This window comes from Aspergillus lentulus (genome assembly GCF_001445615.1).
Source record: "Aspergillus lentulus DNA, contig: Alt16, strain: IFM 54703, whole genome shotgun sequence".
Lineage (NCBI taxonomy): Eukaryota > Fungi > Ascomycota > Eurotiomycetes > Eurotiales > Aspergillaceae > Aspergillus > Aspergillus lentulus.
The window spans coordinates 3,143,971-3,169,275 of record NW_028322113.1 but is presented as its reverse complement, the minus strand read 5'-3'; the positions used below and the strand labels follow the sequence as shown (position 1 = coordinate 3,169,275).

Here is a 25,305-nt window from a genome sequence, read left to right as displayed (position 1 = left end):
CATTTTTATTCCCAATATTCTCATATCTGGACTTCTATTACAATGGCCAAGGCACGTACGAAGAAGCGCACGCATGCGCGTGCTCAAAATGCGTCTGCTGCCGCCAAAAGCAGCATGAGCAAAACTCCGAAGTCTATGGTTATCAGAGTCGGCGCTTCACAGGTCGGTTCAAGTGTCAGCCAACTGGTCAAGGATGTCCGTTTGATGATGGAGCCAGATACAGCTGTACGATTGAAGGTAAGCGTGTCCTCGAACAGACTGGCGGTTTCTGAAGTCAGTAGCTGATGATCGGTCACTTCAGGAACGGAAATCCAATCGACTCAGAGACTACACGACAATGACGGGCCCTTTGGGTGTCACTCATCTTATGCTTTTCTCAAAATCAGCTACAGGAAATACTAATATGCGATTGGCGCTTACACCTCGCGGTCCGACCCTTCATTTCAAAGTCGAAAGCTATTCTCTGTGCAGAGACGTTGAGAAGGCATTGAAGCGCCCAAGAGGTGGTGGCCAGGATCACAAAACACCTCCTTTGCTAGTGATGAACAATTTTAACTCGCCAAATGCTACTGAGGATTCGAAAGTACCGAAACGTCTAGAGAGCCTCACAACAACTATCTTTCAGTCACTTTTCCCACCCATCAATCCTCAGGCTACACCCCTCTCTTCCATTCGCCGTGTGATGCTTCTGAATCGCGAGCTTACCGCCGGATCAGAGGAAGAGGAAGATTCCTACGTTTTGAATCTAAGACATTATGCCATCAGCACCAAAAAGACAGGCATCTCGAAGCGTATCCGACGCTTGGACCCCAAGGAAATTCGCAGTCGGGAGAAGAAAAAGTCTGCCGTCCCAAACCTGGGGAAGCTGGAAGATGCCGCCGACTATCTCCTGGACCCATCAGCTGCCGGCTATACCTCGGCGAGCGAGACGGAACTGGACACCGATGCTGAGGTCGAGATTGCAGAGAGCACCACAAAAAAGGTCTTGACAAAGAGAGAATTGCAGCGCATGAAGTCCGGCGAGAAAGCAAAGGTCCAGAAAGCCAATGCCCCAGAGGTGGAGAAACGCGCGGTCAAGCTCGTCGAACTGGGTCCACGCCTGAAACTTCGGCTAATCAAGGTCGAAGAAGGTCTCTGTGAGGGCAGAGTCATGTGGCACGACTACATCAAGAAATCGGAACAAGAGGTCAAATCTTTGGATAAGAATTGGGCCAAGAAGAAGAAGGAGAAGGACGAGAGAAAGAAGCAGCAAAGAGAGAACATTGAGAAGAAGAAACAGGAGAAGGCCAAAGCTCGAGCTGAAGGAAAAGGCGGTGAAGATGGCGAGGACGAAGAAGACTTGGATATGGATGACGAGGATGATTGGCTCAGCGATGACCTGGAAGACGATGAAGAGGGACAAGCGCAGGATAACGACGACGAAGATGAGTCCATGGAAGAATGAGGCGCAGAGACTGATTTCCGACCTTTCAAACTATGTCAGCTACTCAAGAGGCGGTTTTTCTCTCATAAAAGTCTGGAGTAAATGGTGTTTTTATGAGGTTGATATGTGTTGTGTCTTTGGTAGGACGAATTTATACCCTTTGTCGAGTGTCCTCAACAAGAATGTATAGGAAAATCAAATGCAGTGATCACCCTTCTGCTCCTGCTGCCGAAGAAACCTCAGTGTGCCGTGCAGAAAAAATGATTAAACCATAGTTTATGTTGTGCATGAGACATCGTTGGATATCTAAGTCGATATGACCCTTGCGTCCCTTGAGCCCTTTTAGATAGACTACGAGCTTGACATACTTAAATCTACCTATCTTATGCAAACAGTGTGTGCATTTATGTATGACATGCACCGCTTTTGATTTCGTCGACTTCCCGTTCATGATCATCTGCTAGCTCTGGCATTGGTAGAGTCCTGTCATGGTGTGATCGATTCCATGCTCCCAGGTCGATACATGGAAGACATTATGAGTTCGGTCATACTGATTAGATCTAAAGTTGATCCCACTATTCAAGGCTGTCAGACCGCATTGGTTTGGTGCTTATCACCGCTTTAGCTTCTCGTCTACAATGCGAGCCACCATCTTCTCCAAGATGCTCATGTCCCCTCCAGCGGTTCCAGCAAAGTAACCCTGGACACTCTTTTCAACGTATTTGCCCACAATGTCAATCTCTACGTTGACGTAATCCCCGGGCTTCTTAGCTGCCGTCACAATCTTCTCTTGTGTGTAGGCAATAAGCATGATTTCAAAGTACCCGTCTGGCCCATCCACTACCTTGGTCACCGTCAAACTGGCTCCATCCAGTGTGACATAACCCTTCTCCACGATATACCTCATTACACTCTGATCGCGAGGCTGTAGTCGGAATACCAAAGAGTTCTGATCCGGAGTGACGGAGAGAATTTTGGCGACAGTGTCGACATGACCCTGTACGAAGTGACCGCCCATCCGCGTCTCTGCCAGAACGGCCCGCTCAAGATTTACCCGGGAGCCCTTTTCCAATGATCCCAGGTTTGTCCGCCGAAGCGTCTCGGGGGCGACGCCGACCTTGAACCAGGTCTTATCGAATGCGGTTACTGTCAGGCAGGTTCCTTTTGATAGATTAGTTTATTAAGTCTCCATTGTCGAGGGAACCGAAGTTCTTTAATGCGCTTGCTTCTGAGACGAATGACAGAAAGACAACGAATATCTCAACAGCTTTGCTATTGCTTGCTGTTGTTAAGTATCAAGGACAAGTGAAGTGCATACCATTTACACTAATACTGTCGCCAAGGTGGGCATCTTTGAGGATCTCTTCGCAATCAGAAATGGTCAGTGATGTTCCCCCGCCCCCACTTGACGATGTGTCGAGGGGCTCCAGAGACGTAACCGCTAGAAGTTGCAACAGACCCAATTAGTCTCGTGTGATACAATATTTCGAATATGAAAAGTACTCACTCCCAATGTACTCAACGAGACCCGTGAACATATTTTTAAGTAGAGGAGATGCTCAAGATCCGATTATCGTGATATTATGGGTCTGGTAGGTGAGGGCAGGAGATGCCGAAACAGCTAACTAGCTGACCTCGGCTTGGTCTGTCGTCGGCCATCGGCGAAATCCCCGGATCAACATAAAGAGCGGCTTCGGCCTTCAAGAGATCGAGGTCACATCTGCATCGCCTGCCTTACGGAGGGCTCTCAGTAATTGTGTTACTTTGCAATTGATAGCCATTGAGTGCTATTATACATTCACAGTGGCTAAGCCTTGAAAGATGAATGCCGCATGGATGTTACAACGAGTTGTGGCTCGTCGGCCATCGCTCTACTCGTCGAGAACTATTATTCTCAGGTGCACACCGCAAGGGCGCCGTTTCTCAGCAATCCCTACAAGCGATGACACTCTTCCTCTTAAAGGCATCCGAGTGCTTGACATGACGAGAGTATTGGCTGGAGTGGGTTCCCTCTTTATTCTCTCCGGTCGACAGTAGAGTCCATACTGATTCTTACCGTGCGCCGAAGCCATACTGTACACAAATTTTGGGAGATCTGGGGTACGTTGAAAGCTAATTAATTAATGGTTATGGCAATCAACTGCTAACGTCGCCTTTTGGAGCCAGAGCAGATATTATCAAAGTGGAGCATCCCGTGCGCGGTGACGATACTCGTGCTTGGGGACCACCATACGCAAAGTATACCGATGGGTCTCACGAAGGCCCTGGGGAAAGTGCCTATTTTCTCGCTGTATGTGACATACCAGAATAAACGATGAGTGTCCAACTTACGTGTGCGCCAGGTGAACCGCAACAAAAGATCCATTGGCCTTTCCTTTGCTCACAAGTCCGGAGTTGAGATTTTACACAAGCTGGCCAAGGAATGCGACATCCTAGTCGAGAACTACCTTCCAGGCACCCTGAAGAAATATGGTCTCGATTACGAGACGCTACGATCTATCAATCCCAAATTGATCTATGCAAGTATCACAGGGTACGGCCAAACAGGGCCATACAGCAACCGAGCTGGGTACGATGTCATGGTCGAAGCAGAGATGGGACTCATGCACATCACTGGAAGCAGAGACGGCGACCCAGTCAAGGTCGGCGTAGCTGTTACGGATTTGACAACGGGGTTGTATACATCCAATGCCATCATGGCTGCCTTGCTTGCGCGCATGAGGACCGGACAAGGACAACATATTGACGCTTGTTTGAGCGACTGTCAAGTTGCGACCTTAGCAAATATCGCGAGCTCGGCTCTGATCAGTGGTGAGAAGGACTCGGGTAGATGGGGAACTGCACACCGTAAGTCCTCGGACATGGTAGATTACCGGCAGTTGGTGAGCTCTCAATCGCTAACAGGCAGTATCAAGCATCAATTGTACCCTACCGAAGTTACCAGACCCTTGATGGAGATATCCTTTTTGGTGGCGGAAATGACAGGCTATTCGGCGTCTTATGCGACCGACTAGGGTTCCCCGAATGGAAGACGGATCCTCGCTTTATCACCAACCGCGACCGAGTAAAGCATCGGGAAGAGCTTGATGGCCTGATTGAGAAGAGAGTTAAGCAGAAAACCACGCAGGAATGGCTCGAGATCCTGGAAGGCAGCGGGATGCCATATGCCGCGATCAACGACATCCAAGGGACACTCAACCATTCTCATGGTAAGTCATCCGACGACGTCTAACGACCAGGTGATGCAATTCACTGACATGGAATCGTCCGCGTAGTGCAAGCCCGAGGAATGGTTACAGAAGTTGATCATCCAGCTTGTGGTCCCATCAAATTAGTTAACACACCGATAAAGTATTCGCATGCAACCCCTGGAGTCCGAAGACCGCCTCCGACTCTTGGCCAACACACCGACGAAATCCTCGAAGAACTCCTCAGTTATGATAAAGCCAATATTGAGCTCCTCAAAAAAGAGGGCATTGTATCATAACACGTGTCGAGTCGTTCAAACATAGAAGTGAATGGGATCTGGCAGACCCAATATTGGCTTGATGCTGTGCGGATCGGAGGTTGATGGTGATATCCCTCAGGGAGCGAATCCTTTTATGACTGCGGACGAAGCACGACGGCGGCCGTAAGGATCCATGGACGTACCTAGCTTTTAGACATATTCGGTAGGAACGATGAAATGAATGTATAACAGCAAGGCTTCAATGGATTATCGTCAAGGTTGATAACTCGAGAACAAAGTTGCGTGTTGGGATTCCTCAACTGCGCGGGGAGGAATCCATACAATCACGTGAGACTATATAAATCTCTGGATCCGTTCAACCTGCCATATCCTTTGCTACTCGGTGACAGCAATTAATCAAAGTTGAAGAGATTGACAAGCACATTTATACCCCGTGCAGCATTGCTTATTCAGTCCATATTCGGGGAATGTCACGGCAAAATGGGGCTACTTCTTCCCTGGCATCTACTTTAGAGACCACCCACGGAACACCGAGCACCACTTCAAGCCCCCATCCATCAGTTTCGACAGTTGAAGGGAATACAGCCAATAGCACTCCTCCTTCCTCGATCGATTTATCATCGAAAACGAGCTGTTCAACAGGTACGGTTCGGGGGAAAGTGCAAATACCGAAACTTTCGGCGGCCACTACAGAGCTCCTTGCACGGATCGCTGGTAACATAAGAGGAGACCAGCAGAACAATGATAGCTTCACTACCCGTTGGGGCACTTCGACCTTTGATCCAAGCTTGAACAGTTTGAATTTGCAAAGGTCAAACACGATGAAGGCCTCTTCCACAATCATAGAGCTGCCCACGGCGCCGTTCGCTTATACGAACAATACATTGGCACCTACAGCAGTTTCCAACCAAGCCCCTATAACCTCTGAGGACAGCTCCTCGAGGCCAAAGAAGCCCGTTACTATTGCTCCCAAGCCAAGTGTAACAGTATCAGCTGGCCCATCGGCGACATTGGCGCCGTCTCAAATACAATCAACATTCCCATCACAGCCTGCGGGTCTTATCTCTAAGGCTCCTGTGGTCCCATCAGCGCCGTGTCAAATACAACCAACATTCCAATCACAGCCTACGGGTCTTATCTCTAAGGCTCCTCTGGTATCATTAGCCCCTAAGGCTACAAAAGTCCCAGGCGGCAACCCACAAAAGGCAACCCCCGGACCACGCTCACGCAAAAATGCTTCAAATGGTTCCAGGAAATCGAGAAAACGAAGACGCGGTGGTGATAGTGACGGCGAAGACATCATACGGGCTGGTGACTCCAGTTCAGATGAATCCGACGTCGCCCCTACCGCCACTCAAACAAAGTCCGGCCGACAAGTGAACCGACCGTCATTATATGTGCCTCCAGCTTCATCTCCAGCCGTTACCAAGGCGAACGGCACTTCCTCCCATGGCTCAGAGACTACAGGTGCGCGAAGACACAAGCGCGTTTTTCGCAAGACGAAGGAGGCGTATGTCAACTGTATGCATTGCCAAAGAGGTCATAGCCCGCAGAGTAATGCTATTGTATTCTGCGACGGGTGTAATCGAGCATGGCATCAACTCTGTCATGATCCTCCGATCGATTCTGATGTTGTGAACGTGGTGGAGAAGGAATGGCACTGCCGGGAATGCAAGCCTGTGCAAATTTCCATTGTCCAGCCAACAGTTGTCAGGAGCAATCCTGGTTTACAAGCTCAAGCATTGCGTCATCCACTACAACACCATGTGCCTTGTCCCAAGATCGAAGTAGGAGGCGAGCGCTTTTCAGCGGAGGAGCGGCGGGGCTATCTGTCGAGCCTCTCCCACGCAAGTCTCGTCGAGCTTCTTGTCACTATATCTGACCGGAATCCCTCCTTGTCGATGTTCCCAAGCAACTTAAAGGAGCTGCAGTCGTCGAAATTCTTCTTCACCTCAAATACATCAGCCGGCCCAGTCTCGGCTGCAACTTCCACCCAGAAACTTACAACAACCGAAACACCAGTCTCTCACACGGAGAAAGACACAGCTTCTGAGAAGCCGAGTACCGAGAATATTGAGAAACCATTGCCATCAGCTTCTTCTTCACGGAAGAGACACCGGTACGAGTCAGATGAAGAGTCAGAATACGAGTTTCAGGAGCATCGACTGTACCCACGCGCTGGGAACGGGTTTCGTCTCTCGCTTAACGTCAACGATATCGACATCATGCGTGAAGACCCAGCTTGTCCCACTTTCAGCTATGCATTGCATGGGCCAGCCAAAGCTCGCGCCGAGGCCAATGAAACCGCACCCGTATGGGGGGCTGCGTGAGGGTACTGACTCGATTTATCTTGAGACCTTGCTCTTCTATATTACTTATTTTGATTTATGTCTCATCAGGATCTTGCCGCATGATGTGACTTTTGAAACGCTAGCGGACACGGAGTTGTGCAGGTTATCTTTAGGCATGATGTACTGGATTGGAAACATTCATGAGGGGCGTTATTCAGCTACTATCTGTATTTCAGTCGTCATTACAGTCGTCAGGCAAACAATGGCTCGAGCGTCTTACTCGCTTTCTTCAATACGTCAAGCGTCGCCATCCTTAAAAGCATAGCGTTCTGTCCCCGGATACATAGGATGTGATGGCAGTTTCAGACGGCCATTGGAAATGATATGCCTGCTCGCCCTTGCTGGCGGATCCCACACAACCTCTGCTACACTTTTTCTTGGCCTTAATACGTTGCAACCTGTGTCGTCCACATTGTGGAGCAAGAGTAGATCAGGTTGATCTCCTTCCTTGGGCATCAAAACCGATCCGCCCCGGCTGCGCAGTAATCCGATTGCAGCACGGGCACGCGTGGATACACACTCGTACAACAATTCTGCATCCTTCTGCGTTCCAGCCTGGTAGATTCCCACGCCTAGACAAGCAAGGGACAGAGGGTCTGCAGAGCCCCAGGGTGTGAACGCGTTTCCGACATTATTGACTCCGATAATAGCATCTAGACCATGCTCCCGTATCATCTTAAGGACATGCAGGGTGCCTCTTAGCCGATTGTGAGGAGTATTGGCTGCGGGATACGGCGAGGCCATGTACATGTCGCTGGTTGGTAGACCGACGAAACTCACAGGAAGGTCATTGTTATGAATATCTTTGGCCAAATCTGACCATTCTTCATCAGTGAAGAGAGTCAGGCGGGTGCAATGCCCCAACATGACACGTCTGCTACTTGACTGGCTCGTCCAGTTATTGCGCTGAAGTGCTTGCAGAACATACCACACTAGAGCTTCCTTGCTGCTATCTAGGCTGTAGTCTAGATGGAAGTCGACATGCTTGTCCAGCTTGAGGGCGGTTTCGATCGCCCAGTCAATGTTTCGTCTCGCTGCGTCTGTACTCGACTCGACGTAGGGTGTCGTACCGATGACATCTATCTGTGGATAGCGCTGGATGGCCTCATCGATCAAATCGCGATTTTCATCGCCATGCTCGGTCGAAAAGATGGGATCCGGAGCGAAGCAGGCGATCTGAACGTCGCAGCATTTTTTCCATTGGTCTTTGAGTTGGAGACCAGCTTCCAGACAAGTCAGTTTGACCGTGTGATCAACCTCCACGAACGCCCTCATTGCTGTAACGCCAGCAGAAACTGACTCCGCAAGAAGCCATTCGCCTCTTTTCAGGAGATCGGCCTGGTTGAACTGTTTCTTGGCCTGGGTGGTGAAAGACAGCGCTTCTTGGAAGGAGCCTTCCGCTGGAAAAAGATTTGCATATTCGCGAGCGCTGTGAACATAGGCCTTATCAAGGTGGACGTGAGGATGGGTCAATGCTGGAAGGGCCAGGGGAGAGGTGTTGTCGTCTGGTAATGAGTTGCAGCTGCGGTGGGGGGTGATTGCGGAGATTGTGCCTTCTGCAGACTTTTCGGGATATTTGATGGTAATATCCCATTCTGTGTCATTGGCGTCTGCTAGCCTTACACCTTCGATCTGTGTGATTTGGGTTGTTAGTGAAGGAGGCATAATGCCGGAATTCGAGAGGTAGTCGATTGGTAAGAGGAGATATATACAAGAAGACCGGCGATAGTGGTCGAGAACATACGACAACGCTCAGTGCTAGAATATGATAGTGAGGCCTACTCTAGAAGAACCTATTCCAGACTAAGTAGAGAGGAACACTTCGTATTAGTATTCCTGTGACATCCTTATGAAATATGTTATCATCCATTTAAAGCTAGGAGGAGGAAGCCGAGTGATAGCCTATCACCCCACATCTCCGTATGTCATTTTTACCCAAATCCCTACCATTCATACTGCATTTGTTCGGCTTATTGATACAACAATGAATGATATCTGTGTATGACGACTCCTGAACCCCTGCATATATTGAACCGAATCTGCGGCCGCATCTGGAACAATTCCGCCATTTCGTGCTCGCCTGCTATGACGGAGTACACCGCATAACAACAGAAATCACATGTCTCCGGAGTTCTACAGTTCGATACTGCATTCGATCGTGCTACAATTCCCAAGAAAAGTAATACTGATGTCAAAGATATAATCAATGATAATGTCAGAAAGGTAACCGACCTAGGTCCATCACACATAATGTCCACCACATCACCCTCGCCCATCTCGCTGTCACCCGATAAAGGATGGCTTGAACACCTCACCTTCGACCTTGTCCTGACAGTCCTCAACCGCACACTTTTCCACCCATTCGTCGCCTGGGTCGGGGTGCTCAGCCTCCGAGCCCAGGTCACTCCTTACACCCATATCTCGTTCATGATCGCGACGGGCTATGCGGCCTTCCTCACGATCTTGGCTCTTGCCCGTGCGATGAACCAGAGACTGGGGCATGGGCTTCCCCGACCCGTTGACTTGAGCGAAGAGGTCGTTGTTGTAACTGGCGGTGCGAGTGGCCTTGGCTTACTGATTGCGAGGATATATGGGTTACGTGGAGTTAGTGTGGCCGTCTTGGACATCAAGGCTGAGAGCGATATCGAGGGCTGGAAAGAAGTGACGGGAGTGGACTACTATCAGTGCGATATTTCTGATCGAGAAGCGGTCGAGAAGACGGTACGGAGAATTACAGAAGAGGTATGCAATTGATATGCGAGAGATGGTATGATCCTTTATAGAATGATGCTAATCTTCCTCAGCTGGGTACACCGACTGTGCTTATCAACTGCGCGGCGGCAGGAATTAACGGTCAACCACTCCTGACTCTATCTGCAGAGGCATTTGAGAAAACAATCCGGACCAATTTACTGGCAGTCTTTCACACTTGCCAAGTATTCCTTCCCGGAATGTTATCTGCCGAGAATGGAGGTACCATCGTCAATATTAGCTCCGTCCTGGGCCAGCTGTCTGCTGCCGGCTTGTCAGACTACTCTGCGAGCAAGGCAGGTCTTAGCGCCCTTCATCGGACGTTGGAAGCTGAGCTTCGTGTGTCGAGAAATGACGGGATAGTGAAAATGCTGCTGGTGGAGACAGGGCAGATATCAACGCCTCTGTTCAAATCGATTAAGACGCCAAACAAGTTCTTTGCGCCAGTTCTTGAACCAGTCCATGTCGCTCAGAAAATCATTACCGCAATAGACGAAGGACGGGGTGGCCTAATCAGGTTGCCTGCGTTCGCCGTTTTCATCGACTGGTATGCCGTACTGCCTACCAGCATACAGCGAATTGCCCGTTACCTGAGCGGTATCGACCGTGCTGCTTTACAAGGGTCATCTGCAGCAGATCGGTCAAAACATGGCGTGTTGTCGAGTCAGATATCACCAGATGAACTGAAAGTCAAGAAGGGCGATTGATGATACAATGCCATGAGCAAGACGACGACCACAAGAAGGTTGCGTGATATGCTGTGAAACTCGTATAGACTCCTTTAGTTACCGTCGATTGTCGTCGAACAAAAATGCCTTGAAAGACAAATTCTGGCAAGTTGACACTCTCGGAATTCGGCAATCAAGAGTGGTCCTCACACTTGCAGAGCTTATTGCTCATTTGCCAAGATCATCTTCTCACGCTCGCTCCGTCTCGGAGGCAGAGCACCCTTCTTAGCATGCTTGCGAACATTCTCCTCACGTCTCTTAATAGCAGCAAGTTCTTCTCTCTTGATCTCTGCCGCCTTCTTGACGGTCCTTGGCACGTGACGCTGGCGCTTGATCCTTCGGATTTCAGGCATATGCGAGTACCTGGTAATTAGAGCCTGGTCATATTCTAACTTCTGTCTCTGGCGGGCACTCTTGATGCCGCTACGGTCGGAGGCGTTCGCACGCCAGAGTCGAATGTTGCCGTCGTCTGACCCGGAAAGGATGTACTTGTTGTCGGGCGTGAACTTTGCAGAGAAGACACTGTACGAACAAATGAGCAATGGAAGCAAAATAAAACAGATGCTTGCGAAATACATACCGTTGCATTCTCTTGGTATGGTAAATGTCGCGAGAATGCCCATGAGCTCGGCTCCACAAGCGCACCGTTTTATCATATGAAGCTGTCACGAGTTCCTCGCCAGTCGGGCTGAACTCGACATCCATGACCGCAGCCACGTGATCCTTGAGCACATTCAAAGCACGATCCATTTTCCTCATATCGAAAATGTAAGCATTATGATCTTCGTTGGCAACCGCGAAGTTGAATGCCTCCATCGGGTTCCAGGATATGGCGTTCGATGCCAAACGTAGGACAAGTTTGTGAACAGGCAACGAAGTACGAAGATCATACATGATAACGGATCGATCAATGGCTGTTGATCCAATGATGGATGTTTCTGTCTGATTGAAGGCAAGCGAGGTGATAGTATCCACGCTAGTGGGCCAATGAAGGACCTGGGAAGGTGTCGATGACGGCCGCGACAAATCGTAGATAGAAATCTGAGAAGACGACGCAGCGAAGTATGGCAGGTTCCGGTGATGCGAGACCCCAGTAAAAGCGCTTTGGCCTAGATATGTTCCCAATGGTGGTGCTTCAGGTGAAGAGTTGTATGGGTCCCACAGTTTGATGGTCTTGTCGCTTGCGCACGACAGCAGCTTCCGTTCGGGAGTCCAGCACAATCCCTTGACAATGTTTTCATGTGCCTGAGTGTTCCACACTTCACCTTGTGTTGTCAAATCCCAAACCTTCACGACACCGTCGCCACTGCCACTCGCAAACCGTTGTAGTGATCCTGGATCTTTGGCCATTGTATAAACACCATCCACATGACCGTCGCCCATCTGGCCCACAAATGGCGCGGCAAACAGTCGCTCTAGCTTGACAGCATTTAATGCACGGGTGTATTCACGAGCTCGTTCGAATGGATGCTGTGTTGGATCCAGATTTCGGGGCTGTCGAACAACAGCAGACCCTGGCGCCTGCTGGGACGCCACGGAGCGAGAAATTGCCTTGATTTTCTGCGCAGATGTATTAGAGACATTTAAAAGGACAATATATTTTGACCCTGGTGCTTACCATGATGCTTTTCGACCACCGGCTATTAGATCATGAAAATGAAGAATGTGGTAGTTGATGCTTTGGCGGGCGGCCATTGAAATTTCCTAATGCTTTTTTTTCTGCTGGTTGTTTTTCGGGTGATTCGTTAAGCCGCGGGCGGTGAGAGCAGCCCAAGCTGCTGGCCAGCTCCAAGTGTGACGATAGCCAGTGAACCACCCATCAATAACAGATATCAATACATCCTCAATCCCGTCCCAATCGGGTTCTCATCGGACTTTTTACTATTCTAAGGCTATTGAAGCTGTTATTAGTGCTGAAATATTTCTTTCGGACGTTCACCACCTAGACTCCCTCTACTACATCCCTGATAACCAGTTCGATGATGGCGCCTTCGTCGACAACAGCGGCGCGGATAGAGGAAGCTCGGGCTCTCGCGAAGAAAGATGCTTCCAAAGCTGAGAGTCTTTACAAGGACATCCTCTCTCAAGGTCCAGGTTCGACTGAGACCTCGTCGAGAGACTATGAAAATGCTCTGATTGGACTGGGAGAGTTGTACCGGGATGAGAAGAAGCCACAGGAAATTGCAGAGCTCATCAAAACCAGTCGTGATACCTTCTCATCATTTGCCAAAGCAAAGACTGCGAAGCTCGGTGAGTCGATGGCCACGGTGATAGCTGGGTCAATACTCAAAGTAGCTGACCCGTCATCCTAGTCCGCCAGCTGCTTGACCTGTTCAGTGAGATTCCGAATACCCTCGACATCCAAGTCGCCGTCATCAAATCCTGCATCGACTGGGCCGTCTCAGAACGACGGTCCTTCCTCCGACAGAACCTCGAAACCCGGCTGGTGGCTATATACATGCAGAAGCAATCTTACTATGATGCCCTTACCCTCATTAATTCACTCTTGCGTGAGCTGAAGCGCATGGATGACAAACTCATGTTGGTTGAGGTGCAGCTGTTAGAGTCAAGGGTGTATCATGCGCTCGGTAACCAAGCCAAGGCACGCGCCGCCTTGACCGCTGCTCGTACATCTGCCGCTTCGGTTTACACACCTCCGCATCTTCAGGCTGGGCTGGACATGCAAAGTGGAATGCTACATGCAGAGGACAAAGACTTCACTACGGCATTTTCCTACTTCATTGAGGCCCTCGAGGGATACAGCTCGCTTGATGAGAGTGACTTGGCAACGGCTGCTCTTCAGTACATGCTGTTGTGTAAAATTATGCTGAACCTGGTGGATGATGTCACCAATTTGCTGGGTTCTAAGCAAGCGCAAAAGTACGCCAGCCCACGGCTTGAGGCCATGAAGGCCGTGGCTCGTGCTCATGCCAATCGCTCTCTCGAAGAATACGAGAAGGCTCTTTCAGACTACAGATACGAACTTGGAAGTGATGTTTTCATCCGTAACCATCTCCGGAGATTGTACGACGCCATGCTGGAACAGAATCTGATCAAGGTCATTGAGCCCTTTAGCCGGGTTGAGCTAGACCACATTGCGAAGATGGTTGGCCTGGACACCCAACAGGTGGAGAGGAAGCTTTCCCAGATGATCCTGGACAAGGTAATCGTCGGAGTCTTGGATCAAGGTGCTGGCTGCCTGATTGTCTACGACGAGACGGAGCGTGACCAGGCGTACGATGCAGCTCTGGAAACAATTGAGAAGCTTAGCAATGTGGTGGAGGGACTGTACACTAACCAGGCATCACTGCTGGAGTGATCGTCCTGATCTTTACTTCTTAATGTGATCTCTGGGAAATGATAGCATTGAAGCATGATTTTGGGATAGATGACCCCTGCTTGGAGGGTCTTTCTGTAGTTGCGCTTGTAGTATTTAGACCTGATTGGATATGGCCAATGGCCATTTTCAGCTTCTTCTCCAACGATTGTAGCCGCATCCAGGTAAGAAGTATTGATATAGCGCTGCTCGCGCTGGAGGGATAATTACGTTACCTACTTGCCTACGGAACTGACCAAAAAGGGTATAGCGCGATCGCGGCAAAAGGATCGCGACTTTCGCATCGGAGACAGTACCACCAAAGGCATCCATGCCCATCCAGATATCCTTCCATTCATTTCAAAACAACTGCGTTCGAAGTGCGCTATCTGCATTTGGTATCGCCCTTTCGATATACCAATGAATATGCAGCCCAACTATGCCCGTGGCTTCCCGCAAGCCGCCCAACGGTCTCCTGCCACGCCTCGTCGCGGGCCCCCAGCACCAGGTAGGTTTGCCCCATCTCCCTTGATTCCGGCAAACCTTAAATCAAGACTGTCTCCTAACACGGGTTGATTCAAGTAGGTCCTGCTATGCCTGTACCGATACCACAGCACGCAGTTCCGCCTCAGTACATCCCTCCTCAGCGCAACATGCCGCATCCTAACGACGCCGTTCAGCGTCGCAGTCGGAAGCCCACCGACAAGAATATCCCAGATGGCATCGAGGACGTGATCATCGGGGAAGGAGTACAACAATACAAGAGCCTTCGTGATCTAGAGAAGCGATTGGATGCCTCCATTGTGCGTAAGAGGCTGGATATTCAGGATTCGATCAGCAAGACCGTCAAGAAATATCGGACAATGCGCATTTGGATTTCCAATACTGTGGAAAATCAGCCATGGCAGACCGGTGCAGACCAGAACGGAGCAGCCCCAGGAAGCAATCCTGGCTCCGGTCGCTATAAAGTGAGAATCGAGGGACGGCTTCTGGATGATGACACCGACCCTACTGCGCCCGATGACAGCGAAGACGAAGGCGAGAACGCCGAGGAGAACGGAGATGCTATGGAGCACGATGGACAAGATGCGGAGAAGGCGAAGAAACCTGCTCCTAAACGACCAAAGCAGCGGTTTTCGCAGTTCTTCAAGTCGATCACTATTGATTTTGACAAGTCTCCGTCTTCGAATCCGGAGGAGACCAAGACTATTAGCTGGACGAAGCCGCAGCTACCGGCAAATGCTGTCACTCTTCCCCCAACCGCGGATTTTGATTCCCTGCAGTTCTCTCGTGCGTCTCAGGAGAATCTAAACGTCACCATCAGTTTAGTCAGAGACGAGGCCCCTGAACGATACAAGTTAAGCAAGGAGCTGGCCGAGGTGCTTGATGTTGAAGAAGAAACTCGAAGCGGTATCGTCCTAGGTATCTGGGACTACATTCGAGCGATGGGACTTCAAGAGGATGAGGAAAAGCGACTAGTACGATGTGATCATCGCTTACGAGCGGTATGTCTTATACTTCAACAATTCCGAAGAGAAATTATGCTAATTGACTCTATAGATCTTCGGACGAGACCAGATGTTTTTCCCTCAGATTCCCGAAAGCATCGGGCCACACACTAGCCCACTTGACCCGATCAAGCTTCCTTACACGGTTCGCGTCGACGAGGATTTCCACAAGGACCCTACGCCAACGGTCTACGACATTCAGGTCGCAGTGGAGGACCCTCTGCGCGCCAAAATGCTTGCCCTGACCCAGAACCCGCAATATACAGCGGGATTGCGCCAAATTGCTGCTCTTGATGATCAGCTGGCGCTTATTGTCCAAGCTCTAACACATTCGAGAGCCAAGCACTCCTTCTACACCGCTCTAAGTAAAGACCCTGCCACCTTCTTGCGGCGCTGGGTCAACTCTCAGCGCAGAGATTTGGAAACCATCCTTGGCGAGGCAACCCGCGGCGGCGGCGAGGATGGCAGCGGGCCGGAATTCAGGAGAGGAGGGGCCGAGAGTGTTTGGGATACGCAGGTGGCCAGGGAGGCTGTGCGATACATGCTTGCCAAACCGGAGGCAGCAGCAGCACGATAGGTTAGGGTGTTATTCGTTCCTATTATCCCTTGCCTGTCGAAGGAGGCGCGTTCTTGGTGTTTGGTCGGGATGGTTTCTTTTCTCGAGTTCTTCTATTTGTGATTATGCCTATTCATAGAACTAATGGTTCAGACTGTCTTCGGATTGTGTAAGGTTAATAAAGGGGATCAAATCAAGCACATCGAGTGTCATGAGCTGAATAACTAAGACGGTGCAAAAATACGCTGATCAATGCGGCTAAAGTGATTTGAATATAACAATTTATTAATCTCATACCAAATCGAGATACCTCCCGCTGCATTGAGCAATGCAAACTTTAAACAAGGAAAGCCAACAGACAGTAAACAGTTAACCCAATTACTAGCAATGACGACTCACGATCCTCGGCAGAAATGCCCCCTCTGGGCTATCTACAAGTCAAAAAGATTAGGAGCGGGCTGCGGTGGGCACGTTAGGACTCCTCTTCCGCAACTCCTCGCTCGGTCCTACATCGACGGCAGAAGCAATCTTCTCGCTAGCCAAATCGCCAGTGGTGAAAGCTCCCTCCTCCTGTTCCAGCTTGGTAGCAGCCTCAATAACGACATCCTGCTTGAGCTCCTCTTCCTTCGTCTTACCCGCCGGCGCAGGCGCGCGGAAGCGTTTGACAACCGCATCAATCATCTTGGTGAACCAGTAGTAGTTGAGCCCATTGAGGACGAGATTTGAGACAACGTACGTCGCAACCAGCCAGGTCGGCACACCGCCGGCGGTGTATTTGGAGAACTTGGAGATCTCTGCCTGAGCCCTCGCACAGGCTTCATTGACGCACATGGACCCATCCCTGATCTGGAAAACGTCCGCAGTGATGTCGACAGGGTTAAGCGCGGCGGAATCTGATGCGGACCAGGTCTGCTTAAGGGCATACCACATGTCCTTGTACACCGTGACCGATTGCCATGTGCCCCATATGAGACGGCAGCAGAAGAACACGATGAGCAGGAGCATGCCGTTATACCATTGCAGTTTGCTACCGGTCATGTTGACTTTATCCAAGAACCAGTGGATGTTGAGGAAGGGGCTGGAAAGCTCGTAAAGGATAAAGACCGGAGAGTAGAAGTGGAGAAAGGGCCTCTGCAGTGTATTAGTTTCCCATTACGGCTTCGAAACCAGCCCCTATAAGGAAGCGTTCAAGATGCGGGCAAGGAAAGAAATAACGAGACACTCACAAAGCCAAGACTGAAAACCCACAGGGCACTGACAGCATGGAAAAGCATTCCGATGCCAAAAATCTTCATATAGACAGTACTCACGTACAGATCATAGATGAAGTAGCCCGCCGCCAGTGCCGATATGAACGCGCAAGCCCCCGAGTATCCATAAACCCGCTCCGCGGTACTCATCGACTTTCGCTCATTGTCTGTAAACATCACCCATAGAGCTACCGCATTGATCAAAACGCTTTGTATCAAGGACACAACATGGACATCCCAGTTGAGCTTGGTTCGCTTATTGAGGTTCGGGTAATGGCGAGGGAATAGCCGCGGAGACAACCACGGCGATAGGTATGAATGGATGAACTGGTAGAAGGCGAAGGCGGCGATGATCTCATGGACATGGTCGGTTACGGCCGGGATGTTAAGGTATACGGCCCACGGTTCTACCAAGTCTCGAAGCCACCTTGGAGGCGGTGGAATAGGGTCTATCATGCCGACCTATAGACCCCAGTTGGGGAGTTTTTGCTGTCTGCCTGCCGACTCAGACCAGCTGATGAGGACTCGCTAAATCCAATCCCTATCAGGGGAACTAAAACTGAGCTGGCGATACAGGTCCTGAGTGAAGAAGGAAAGGAGATTCTAAATAAGAAGTAGATGTTGGTCAGGCCAACTCGAGATCAGCCATGATGTAGGAGAAGCAGCAGCAGTGGGCAAAGCTGAGGGGATGGCATAATTATTATGTAGGCAAAGCCATACAACCAGCGCCTCGGTTGGTCGCGTGCCTTGTGGTGCCTGATTCGTCAGGCTGTTCATAGTTGGGGCAGAAGTGTTGGGAATGCTGACTCATCGTAAGGAGCATCAGTTGGTACATCAGGTGACCATGTTGGTCAGGGACTGCCTGAGGCACCAAAGGCTCCATGGGCTCTTTTAAATGTTACTACAGTAATGCTAACATTTGCGGCTTGTAGAAGGAAATTGACGTGGCTTAAAGTAAGGTATTTTAGTTCATTGAACCAGTCGTCATAACTATTTACTGAGGGTAAACATGCATCTGTCATCTCTCTTCTCGTACAGGGTCTTGTAGATATTGAATAGACATCAGGAATGTCTAACAAAGGAAAGGACAAAAGAAAAGCAAAGGAACGACTACATCAAAAGCGACTCCAAGTTGCAGTGTCCAAAGAGTTAGGTCATCTAGCAAACATAAGCGCTCTTCCCCCCACGTAAGACACGCTGGTGAGTAAACTCTTTCACCGAGACAAGGCAGCCAGTGTCGCGGGACTGGTCAAGTGAGCAGCCAGTTAACCCGCTGCGCTTGCAATCTCAGCACCGAGTCCACTGTCACTGTGCTGTCCATAGAGTATCATTTTTGTTGACTCGAGATCCTCCTCGTCTTCGTCCGGCTCTCCTTCCAGCTGATCATCCGCCGACTCATTCCCCTTGGTCGTCTGACCATCGTCCTCCTCCTGGTCCGCCGTTCCTTGCTCCTCCTCTTGTTGTTCACCATCTTTGGGGTCTTCCACAATGGACCGTGGGGCTGCAGCGGACATGTTCGTGGAACTGGCCGCGCTCACTCGACGATCGGTGGAGACGACACTCTCAGTTCCGTACATCATGCTGTCCGTGTATGTTCCAGTGTAACTGGTCCTACGTTCAGTACCAGCATCACTTTCTTCTCCGCTCTGATTCTCGTCTTCCTCTGGGAAACTCTCGTTCTCCTTGTTAGCTACCGAGCTTCGACCGCCCCATGAGGCTTTTCGCAAGGAGTAGTTGGACTTCACGGAATGACTCCGCTTCAGATTTGTAAAGCCACAGCCCGAGCTCGCATATCGATCAGGTACGCCGCGATTGCCAGTGACATTGCTCAAGCTGAGTATCCTTCGCTCCTTGTTTGTATTGGATGGAGTGTTCGACCCCAACTGAGGTGAAGCCGATGTTCGCTTTTTCAATGCAATGCCAACACTGCTCCCAATGATACTCCGGGAGTCTTTGGCAGTGCTAGTGGTACTGCTGGCACTGGGTCCTCGGGAACGAGAGCCACGCGCCTTCTTCATGTTCAAGCTTTGTAGACCCCTTGGGCGGCTGAGGAGAACCGTGCGAGCATGATCAAGGACGCCTTCCAGAATTCGTTTCTCGAGAGTATCAGCACGGTCCTCCATGACCTGCATCTCCTCGTGACGGAGCTCAAGAGCCATCTCCAAGCTAGATAGCTCCTTGCTAAGCTTGGTGTTTTGTTTGACGAGTTCTTCCTTTTCGGATTTCAGTGTATTGATTATACTCAGAAGAGAGTCCTTCTCTTCATTGAGAGTGATGATTTCGGCTTCCACCTGCTCTTTTTGCGCATTTCTTCTCTCCAGCGCAATTGCAGCTTCCTCGGCCTCCCGGCGTCTGCGCTCTGTATCCTCCGCCACAAGGGCGGATTGAGCTGCAAACATCTCGTTCATCTTGCGTGAGGTCTCCATGATGTCCTTATGCATCTCATCTAATTTCATCATCTGAGTAACTGACTGGTCAGTGTTTGTCGCGTGGCCAAGAAGAGTATCTAGCTTTTCATGAACTGGCCCGTTAGTGTTCGTGGCATGGTCGAGCAGCTCATTCAGCTTGTCGTAAACTTGAGCATTGGTACTCGTAGTCTGACTGAGCAATTGGTCAAGCTTCTCATGTACTTGATTGTTGGTCACGCGTTCAACAAGAATATCGAGAGCCTCTTGCACCTTGTCGTTCTTTGCATGTTCCAAAAGGCTGTCTAGTTTGTCGCGAACCTCTTGCACATTGTCGTTCTTTGCATGTTCCAAGAGGCTGTCGAGTTTCTCGCGGACCTGAGTGTCATCGTACTTCTCCGGCTCAGGTGGTGGAAGAGCTGGAAGCATTGGTGGAATTGTAGAAGGAAGAATGGAAAGATCCATCTTGATATCCTCCGTCGCTTTCTGAGAATGATCGTAGTGCTTTCCGACGATGGAGAGAATTTCCTGTATCGACTCCAAGACCTGCGGATGGAACTCATGCAGCTGGCTCTCCACGCGATCGGTGGCAGCGACTGCTCGTTCAAAGTCGGACCGAGCTTGCTCGTGGTGCGTCTTCACCTCGTTGTGCATCTCCTCTATCTTGGTGTAGGACTCGCCGACCTTCTCGAAAAAAGTCTTTGTGTCCAAGCTGATGCGTTCACACGTTTCGTTGACGCTATCGCCCATGGCACCAATGACGAGCTTTATGTCTTCGGCAAGGGCCTTGGTGGTTGTGATAGCTTCCAGGTGCGCGTTGTCTCGTTCCTCGGTCTCAGTGAACTTCGAGCCGATTGAAGTGTGGACTTCATCATACTTGGCCATGACTTCGCCGAGTTTCTCGTCAATTTTTGCACCCAGCTCCACAATGATAGCTGCTCGAACCTCATCATGTTTGACCAGGGCAGCGGCGTCACGTTCCTCCATTTCAAGCTTGCCCGCATCTTGTTCACCACGAACGCGCTCGAATTCCCGGTTGATGAGTTCTGTGAGTTCGTGAATGCTTTCTACGGTCGTAAAACTTTCAGCAGAAGCAGCCAAGCCTTCCAAGAGTTGCTTGAGCTCGGAAAGTCCCTCAGAACTGCCATCCAGCTTGCTCTTTAGCTCGTCGCCAAGTCCTTCGACCACGGCCCTCGCCTCATCGATCTTCTCTGCAAGCCCAGCGTGTTCGACCTTTCTGGCTTCGAATCCTTGCGCTGTCAACTCGTTTTCGGCTTCTACTTTCTCTCTGAAGTCAGTCACAAGCATTGACAGATCCTGGATGTCGGTCTTTGTTGGCAGTGTCTCAATGTCAGGAAGCTTCAGTTCTTCCACCTGAGTCTTTACCTCGAATATCATGGCTTCCACTGTTTGCAAATCCGATTTGACAAGCTTTTCAGCATCAGGTTCACCTTCCGAGCCTTTGCTCTTGAGCTCATCGAAAGCGATCCACATATCCTTCAAAAGAGTCTCCAGAGTACCAATCTCTGATTTGGTTGGCCCTTCGGTTTCTAGGCGAGCAGAAAGTTCAGTGATCGCTTCCTTTGTCTCGTGGACGATGACCTCGAGGCTACCCAGCTGCTCCGCCTTAGCGATTTCGTCTAGGGCTGGAAATTTTAACTCATCAAGCTGGGATTTTGTGTTTCGCAGTAGCGTTTCAATGGCGTCTGTATCCTCCTTCTTCGCTGTCGAGTCATCCACCGGATTTTCCCGAGCTACAATACCGGCTACGGAGCTTTGGAGTTCGTGTAGGCCGGCGATTATCTCGTCCAGATGCTCTTTTTTCAGGGCATCTTCCGATGGTTCCGGTGCACGCGGAGCAGACTCTATGGCATCGACCTTGACCTGTAGCTCGGTGATGAGGGTTTTGAGGGCTTCGATGTCGCTGCTGATATTCGGCTCATTTGCAAGCATCAATTCCCCGCCGCGGGTAGCTTCAGGCTCCCTTGACTCATCCTGTGACTGACGCAATGATTCTACATCTGCCTTCAGGCTGCTAAGTCCTTCTTTCAGGGTATCGAGAAGTTCGGAATGATCAACCAGCTCAGGCCTGTGAAGAAGTTTGGACAGGTCACCTCGAATGGTAGCCACGCCATCATTGAGGACCTCAATGACTTCACCAGTTGAGAATGACACACTGTCTCCGCTATCTTTAGGTTGGTTGTTCTCTTCACGAAACGCTTCGAGGCTTTCACGGAGAGCCGCGACGATCTCGTCCTTGTCGGACATGGGCTGTGCGGGAACAAGGCTCGTGGTCATAGTCTCACGAATACTATCGAACTCTTCCTTGATGACTTTGGTAATGTCGTCTACGCTTGGGGCCTTCTGGTTTTCCGATGCATCGCGAATGGCGTCGAGGATCTCGTCTTTGTCGCTGGAGACATTGGTGTGAATAAGGAGAGAGCTCAAGGTTTGCCGAAGGTGCTCAAATTCCTTCTCCATAGCATCAAGAAGTTCTGGAGTGTCCGGATTACCCCCTCGGCTGTTGGCTAGGGCAGCATCCGCGATGGTCTTTTCCATGTCGGCGTGGAGCAATCGGAATCCTTCCTTGACCGTGTCCATAATTTCATGTTTGCCGGAAGCTTCCACGGCAGTTGCAGCGTATCCTTCGACCTCTTGTTTCACAGCAGCTAGGACGTCCTTGATTGCTTCAAGCACCTGCTCAGTGTCTTTCTCGCCGACAGGAGCCTGCAGTTGGACATTGTCTTTGATTTCCTGGACAAGCTCCTGAAAACGTTCCAAAGCCTGCTCCCCGGCGTTGAGATTCACTGAGCTCAGGGCCTCTTGAAGGCCGGCCGATATCGCCTCCATTAAATCCTCCTTATTGAGCTCAATCTCCCTAATCATCGAATTTTGGTTCTCCAGGCCCTCTGCAATTGCGGCCAAGATTTCTTCCCGCGAGATATCTGGCTCAACCTTCGTACTAATGGCTGAGTTTTGGGCAGCAAACGCATCATTTATCGCGTTGACGACATCGTCCTTCGTGATGTGGACTGGCTCTGTTCCTTTGGCCGCGTTGAAATGGGTCTCCAGCCCTTCCGACAGGGCAGTCAATATCTCATCGCGGCCAAGACCCGAATCTAAACTTTCTCTGGTCAGAGCGCTTTGGGAGGCAAATGATTCGGTGACTGCCTGAAGTATCTCGTCCCGTACAGCAGCCAGGTCATCGTGACGGAGGTGCCGATCGGCAGTCTGCTGAGTGTGTTCTTCCAGACATTCGCGGATGGTCTGGGCGATTTCGTCTTTGGTAACTGTTGAAGGTTGCTCGAAACTCTGAACTCCTGCCTGAACAGCGGCCAAAACTTGATCATAAGTCACAGCTTGTTCATGCTGCGGCTGGTATGCCTTGAGGCCTTCGCTCAAGCACTCTAGAATCTCGTCGCGTTCAAGACCAAAATTCTGAAGTTCAATTTCGGGCTTGTACGTCTCCCAAGCTTCCCTGACCGTTTCCAGTATCTCGTCTCTCTGAAGACCGGGTTCCTGAGGGGGGTGGGACATGGCGTGCTCTTCAACGACTCTCTTCACAATGGAATAGATCTCGGCGCCATCCATTGCTGATCGAAACTCCGACAACGCTGAGGCATGTTGTCTATGCTCATTCATAATGTGTGATAGTTGGTTCTTCAGCTCTTGAAGGCTTTGCTCGACGATAGCAGCGATCTCGTCTTTGCTGGGCGCCTTGGGTTCGTCGTCCCCTGCAGAGCGAATATTCTCTATTTCCTCAAGTTTTCGGGCAAGGTCTCGTCCCATGCCCAAAACTTGACCTCGCAATTCTCGGACCAGCGCTTTGACTTCATTGGTCATCCCACCGCCTTCAATGACACTGGTCTTTACGCGCTGCATTATTGCCAGCATTTCCTCCGCGATGGAATTGTCTAGCTGCTGGTTTGGGCGTTCGGCGACAGGACCACTTTCGTTCTGGATGATTTCCATGTCCGGTCCATATGCTTGTTCGGGATCCATAGCCTTGGAATCAGTAGCATGGAAACTGGCGCTCCTCTGCGGCGGAACAGCCCTTGAGCGGACCAAGGCTTTGCTTTCCGAGCCCTCTTTCACCAGATTGAGGATTTCTTCCAGCATCTTTACGATAGTGCTGTCCGATTGTCTGTCGGAAGAGTCTTCCAAGGGCCGTGACTTCATCTCGTCAACGAGGTCCAGGAGCTTCTCTTGGCCTTCCTTGGTGGCCATTTCTCGCAGGACTTTCTCCAGCAATGCTATGCTGGCTGATCCGTCAGATATGGGAGTAGGGGACACGCATAGTTCACGTTCCATTGCTGCAGCGAAGGGGTTAGGACTGGGCATCCGTTGCGCAGAAAAACTCTTCCTCGAAGAACGAGGAGAACTATCCGATTCCCTGTTGTTAATATTCTGGTCAGAACCTAGGAGAGAACTGAAATCCCACCTTGTGGCAGTATCAGGGTCTAGGAGCTTTGCAGCCAGACTTGAGGACAGGTCGCGGAGACTTTTCCTAATATCTTCGTCTCGAGCGTTGGTGGCGGCTTTAAGACTGATCAAGTCGGTGGCATTGTCTTTGCTTCGTCGGCTTAGTTGCGCCATCTCACGTTGGAGATTGCTGGCAATGTCCGTGAGACTGATGATTTGGGTAGACAAGGTTTCGAGACTGTGGACGCTTGGACGTTTCGGTGTTGTAAAAGGGTTGGATTCACCATGCTTAGGCTGAGGTTCGCCCTCATCAGGCAGCTGCATATTCTGAAGAGCCAACATCGTGGCAGATGGTGGGGTGCTCTCTCCGAGAATAGGTTTGGAGAGGTACCGATTTGAGATTACCAGGTTCGGGGCATCCTTGTCTGAATCTCTGTCCGAGGAAACTGTTGACTTCGTTGGGCTCTTTTCTTCTGGTCGAGTTGTGGAATCCATAATTGATGCTCGTAGAGGTCTTTCCGGTGACCTACTCTCTAGGTAGTTCAGAAACTCAGACCTGGTGTCTGCGTTCTGCAAAGATTGCATCCGCTTGTGAAATTGCCCTTTGATGAGCGACTTTTCTGGCGAAGACTTTGATGGCATTGGGTTCGTTGTGTACGGGCTGGGTACGTTTTCTCTTATCTTCTCCGCAAAATTCGCTGCCACAGCTTGAATATTTGGTGAGACATTGCCTTTTGTCGCAGGACTGGTAGAACTTGGGTTCAATGGCAGCGGCGGAGGTGCCCGTTCGGGATCCGAGCTATCCCACCTTCATTACCAAGATTAGCTGTCGATTGCAAGCAATTCGCCTCGCACTTTCAAAAAGAGTGACTCACATGGGCACCGACTGGTGTCTGAGAACCAGCTCCCGGTCACGGGAAGCATCGCGAGTATGAGACGACGGCATAGCGCAGCGTCAGAGGTAACTTGTGATAAGTGGGATGAGTGGGTTAAGTGGGTATCTTCGTAGAGGATTGCAAGAAATGAGATGTGTATTAGAATGAGAATTGCTCGGAATGTGCGAAGGGTTGATCGTCAAATGTAAGGTCGTAAGGACATATCAGATCGTAAGAACAATAAGCAGGAA

The 25,305-nt window shown here is 50.3% G+C and overlaps 11 protein-coding genes across 11 annotated transcripts; 6 read left to right on the top strand and 5 right to left on the bottom strand.

Annotated features, from left to right (window-relative positions):
• Positions 1 to 42: 42 nt before the first annotated feature.
• On the top strand, positions 43 to 1,444 carry ALT_8495 (Brix domain-containing protein; the record flags this gene model as incomplete). The annotated part of the gene is made up of 2 exons (XM_033557044.1): positions 43 to 237; positions 302 to 1,444. 2 exons carry the CDS (start codon positions 43 to 45, stop codon positions 1,442 to 1,444), a joined length of 1,338 nt encoding a protein of 445 aa, XP_033412935.1.
• A 592-nt stretch (positions 1,445 to 2,036) lies between these two features.
• On the bottom strand, positions 2,037 to 2,961 carry ALT_8494 (riboflavin synthase; the record flags this gene model as incomplete). The annotated part of the gene is made up of 3 exons (XM_033557043.1): positions 2,037 to 2,584; positions 2,742 to 2,864; positions 2,931 to 2,961. The coding sequence occupies 3 exons, from the start codon at positions 2,959 to 2,961 to the stop codon at positions 2,037 to 2,039; spliced, it is 702 nt and encodes a 233-aa protein (XP_033412934.1).
• A 708-nt stretch (positions 2,962 to 3,669) lies between these two features.
• On the top strand, positions 3,670 to 4,910 carry ALT_8493 (CaiB/BaiF CoA transferase family protein; the record flags this gene model as incomplete). Its single annotated transcript, XM_089600429.1, has 4 exons — positions 3,670 to 3,696; positions 3,766 to 4,270; positions 4,339 to 4,632; positions 4,699 to 4,910. The coding sequence occupies 4 exons, from the start codon at positions 3,670 to 3,672 to the stop codon at positions 4,908 to 4,910; spliced, it is 1,038 nt and encodes a 345-aa protein (XP_089455322.1).
• Positions 4,911 to 5,713: 803 nt separating this feature from the next.
• ALT_8492 (SWM histone demethylase complex subunit phf1) lies at positions 5,714 to 7,222 on the top strand (the record flags this gene model as incomplete). The annotated part of the gene is made up of 1 exon (XM_033557041.2): positions 5,714 to 7,222. The coding sequence occupies one exon, from the start codon at positions 5,714 to 5,716 to the stop codon at positions 7,220 to 7,222; it is 1,509 nt and encodes a 502-aa protein (XP_033412932.1).
• Positions 7,223 to 7,480: 258 nt separating this feature from the next.
• Positions 7,481 to 8,908, bottom strand: ALT_8491 (putative zinc metallopeptidase; the record flags this gene model as incomplete). The annotated part of the gene is made up of 1 exon (XM_033557040.2): positions 7,481 to 8,908. One exon carries the CDS (start codon positions 8,906 to 8,908, stop codon positions 7,481 to 7,483), a length of 1,428 nt encoding a protein of 475 aa, XP_033412931.2.
• A 585-nt stretch (positions 8,909 to 9,493) lies between these two features.
• Positions 9,494 to 10,701, top strand: ALT_8490 (SDR family oxidoreductase; the record flags this gene model as incomplete). The annotated part of the gene is made up of 2 exons (XM_033557039.2): positions 9,494 to 9,985; positions 10,048 to 10,701. The coding sequence occupies 2 exons, from the start codon at positions 9,494 to 9,496 to the stop codon at positions 10,699 to 10,701; spliced, it is 1,146 nt and encodes a 381-aa protein (XP_033412930.2).
• Positions 10,702 to 10,883: 182 nt separating this feature from the next.
• On the bottom strand, positions 10,884 to 12,343 carry ALT_8489 (rRNA-processing protein SOF1; the record flags this gene model as incomplete). Its single annotated transcript, XM_033557038.1, has 3 exons — positions 10,884 to 11,244; positions 11,303 to 12,282; positions 12,341 to 12,343. The coding sequence occupies 3 exons, from the start codon at positions 12,341 to 12,343 to the stop codon at positions 10,884 to 10,886; spliced, it is 1,344 nt and encodes a 447-aa protein (XP_033412929.1).
• Positions 12,344 to 12,701: 358 nt separating this feature from the next.
• Positions 12,702 to 14,041, top strand: ALT_8488 (proteasome regulatory particle lid subunit RPN6; the record flags this gene model as incomplete). Its single annotated transcript, XM_033557037.1, has 2 exons — positions 12,702 to 12,972; positions 13,035 to 14,041. The coding sequence occupies 2 exons, from the start codon at positions 12,702 to 12,704 to the stop codon at positions 14,039 to 14,041; spliced, it is 1,278 nt and encodes a 425-aa protein (XP_033412928.1).
• Positions 14,042 to 14,464: 423 nt separating this feature from the next.
• ALT_8487 (SWIB/MDM2 domain-containing protein) lies at positions 14,465 to 16,123 on the top strand (the record flags this gene model as incomplete). Its single annotated transcript, XM_033557036.2, has 3 exons — positions 14,465 to 14,546; positions 14,624 to 15,543; positions 15,599 to 16,123. 3 exons carry the CDS (start codon positions 14,465 to 14,467, stop codon positions 16,121 to 16,123), a joined length of 1,527 nt encoding a protein of 508 aa, XP_033412927.2.
• A 426-nt stretch (positions 16,124 to 16,549) lies between these two features.
• Positions 16,550 to 17,808, bottom strand: ALT_8486 (TLC domain-containing protein; the record flags this gene model as incomplete). The annotated part of the gene is made up of 2 exons (XM_033557035.1): positions 16,550 to 17,233; positions 17,329 to 17,808. 2 exons carry the CDS (start codon positions 17,806 to 17,808, stop codon positions 16,550 to 16,552), a joined length of 1,164 nt encoding a protein of 387 aa, XP_033412926.1.
• An 809-nt stretch (positions 17,809 to 18,617) lies between these two features.
• Positions 18,618 to 25,125, bottom strand: ALT_8485 (uncharacterized protein; the record flags this gene model as incomplete). The annotated part of the gene is made up of 2 exons (XM_033557034.2): positions 18,618 to 24,987; positions 25,055 to 25,125. The coding sequence occupies 2 exons, from the start codon at positions 25,123 to 25,125 to the stop codon at positions 18,618 to 18,620; spliced, it is 6,441 nt and encodes a 2,146-aa protein (XP_033412925.2).
• Between the last annotated feature and the right edge of the window lie 180 nt (positions 25,126 to 25,305).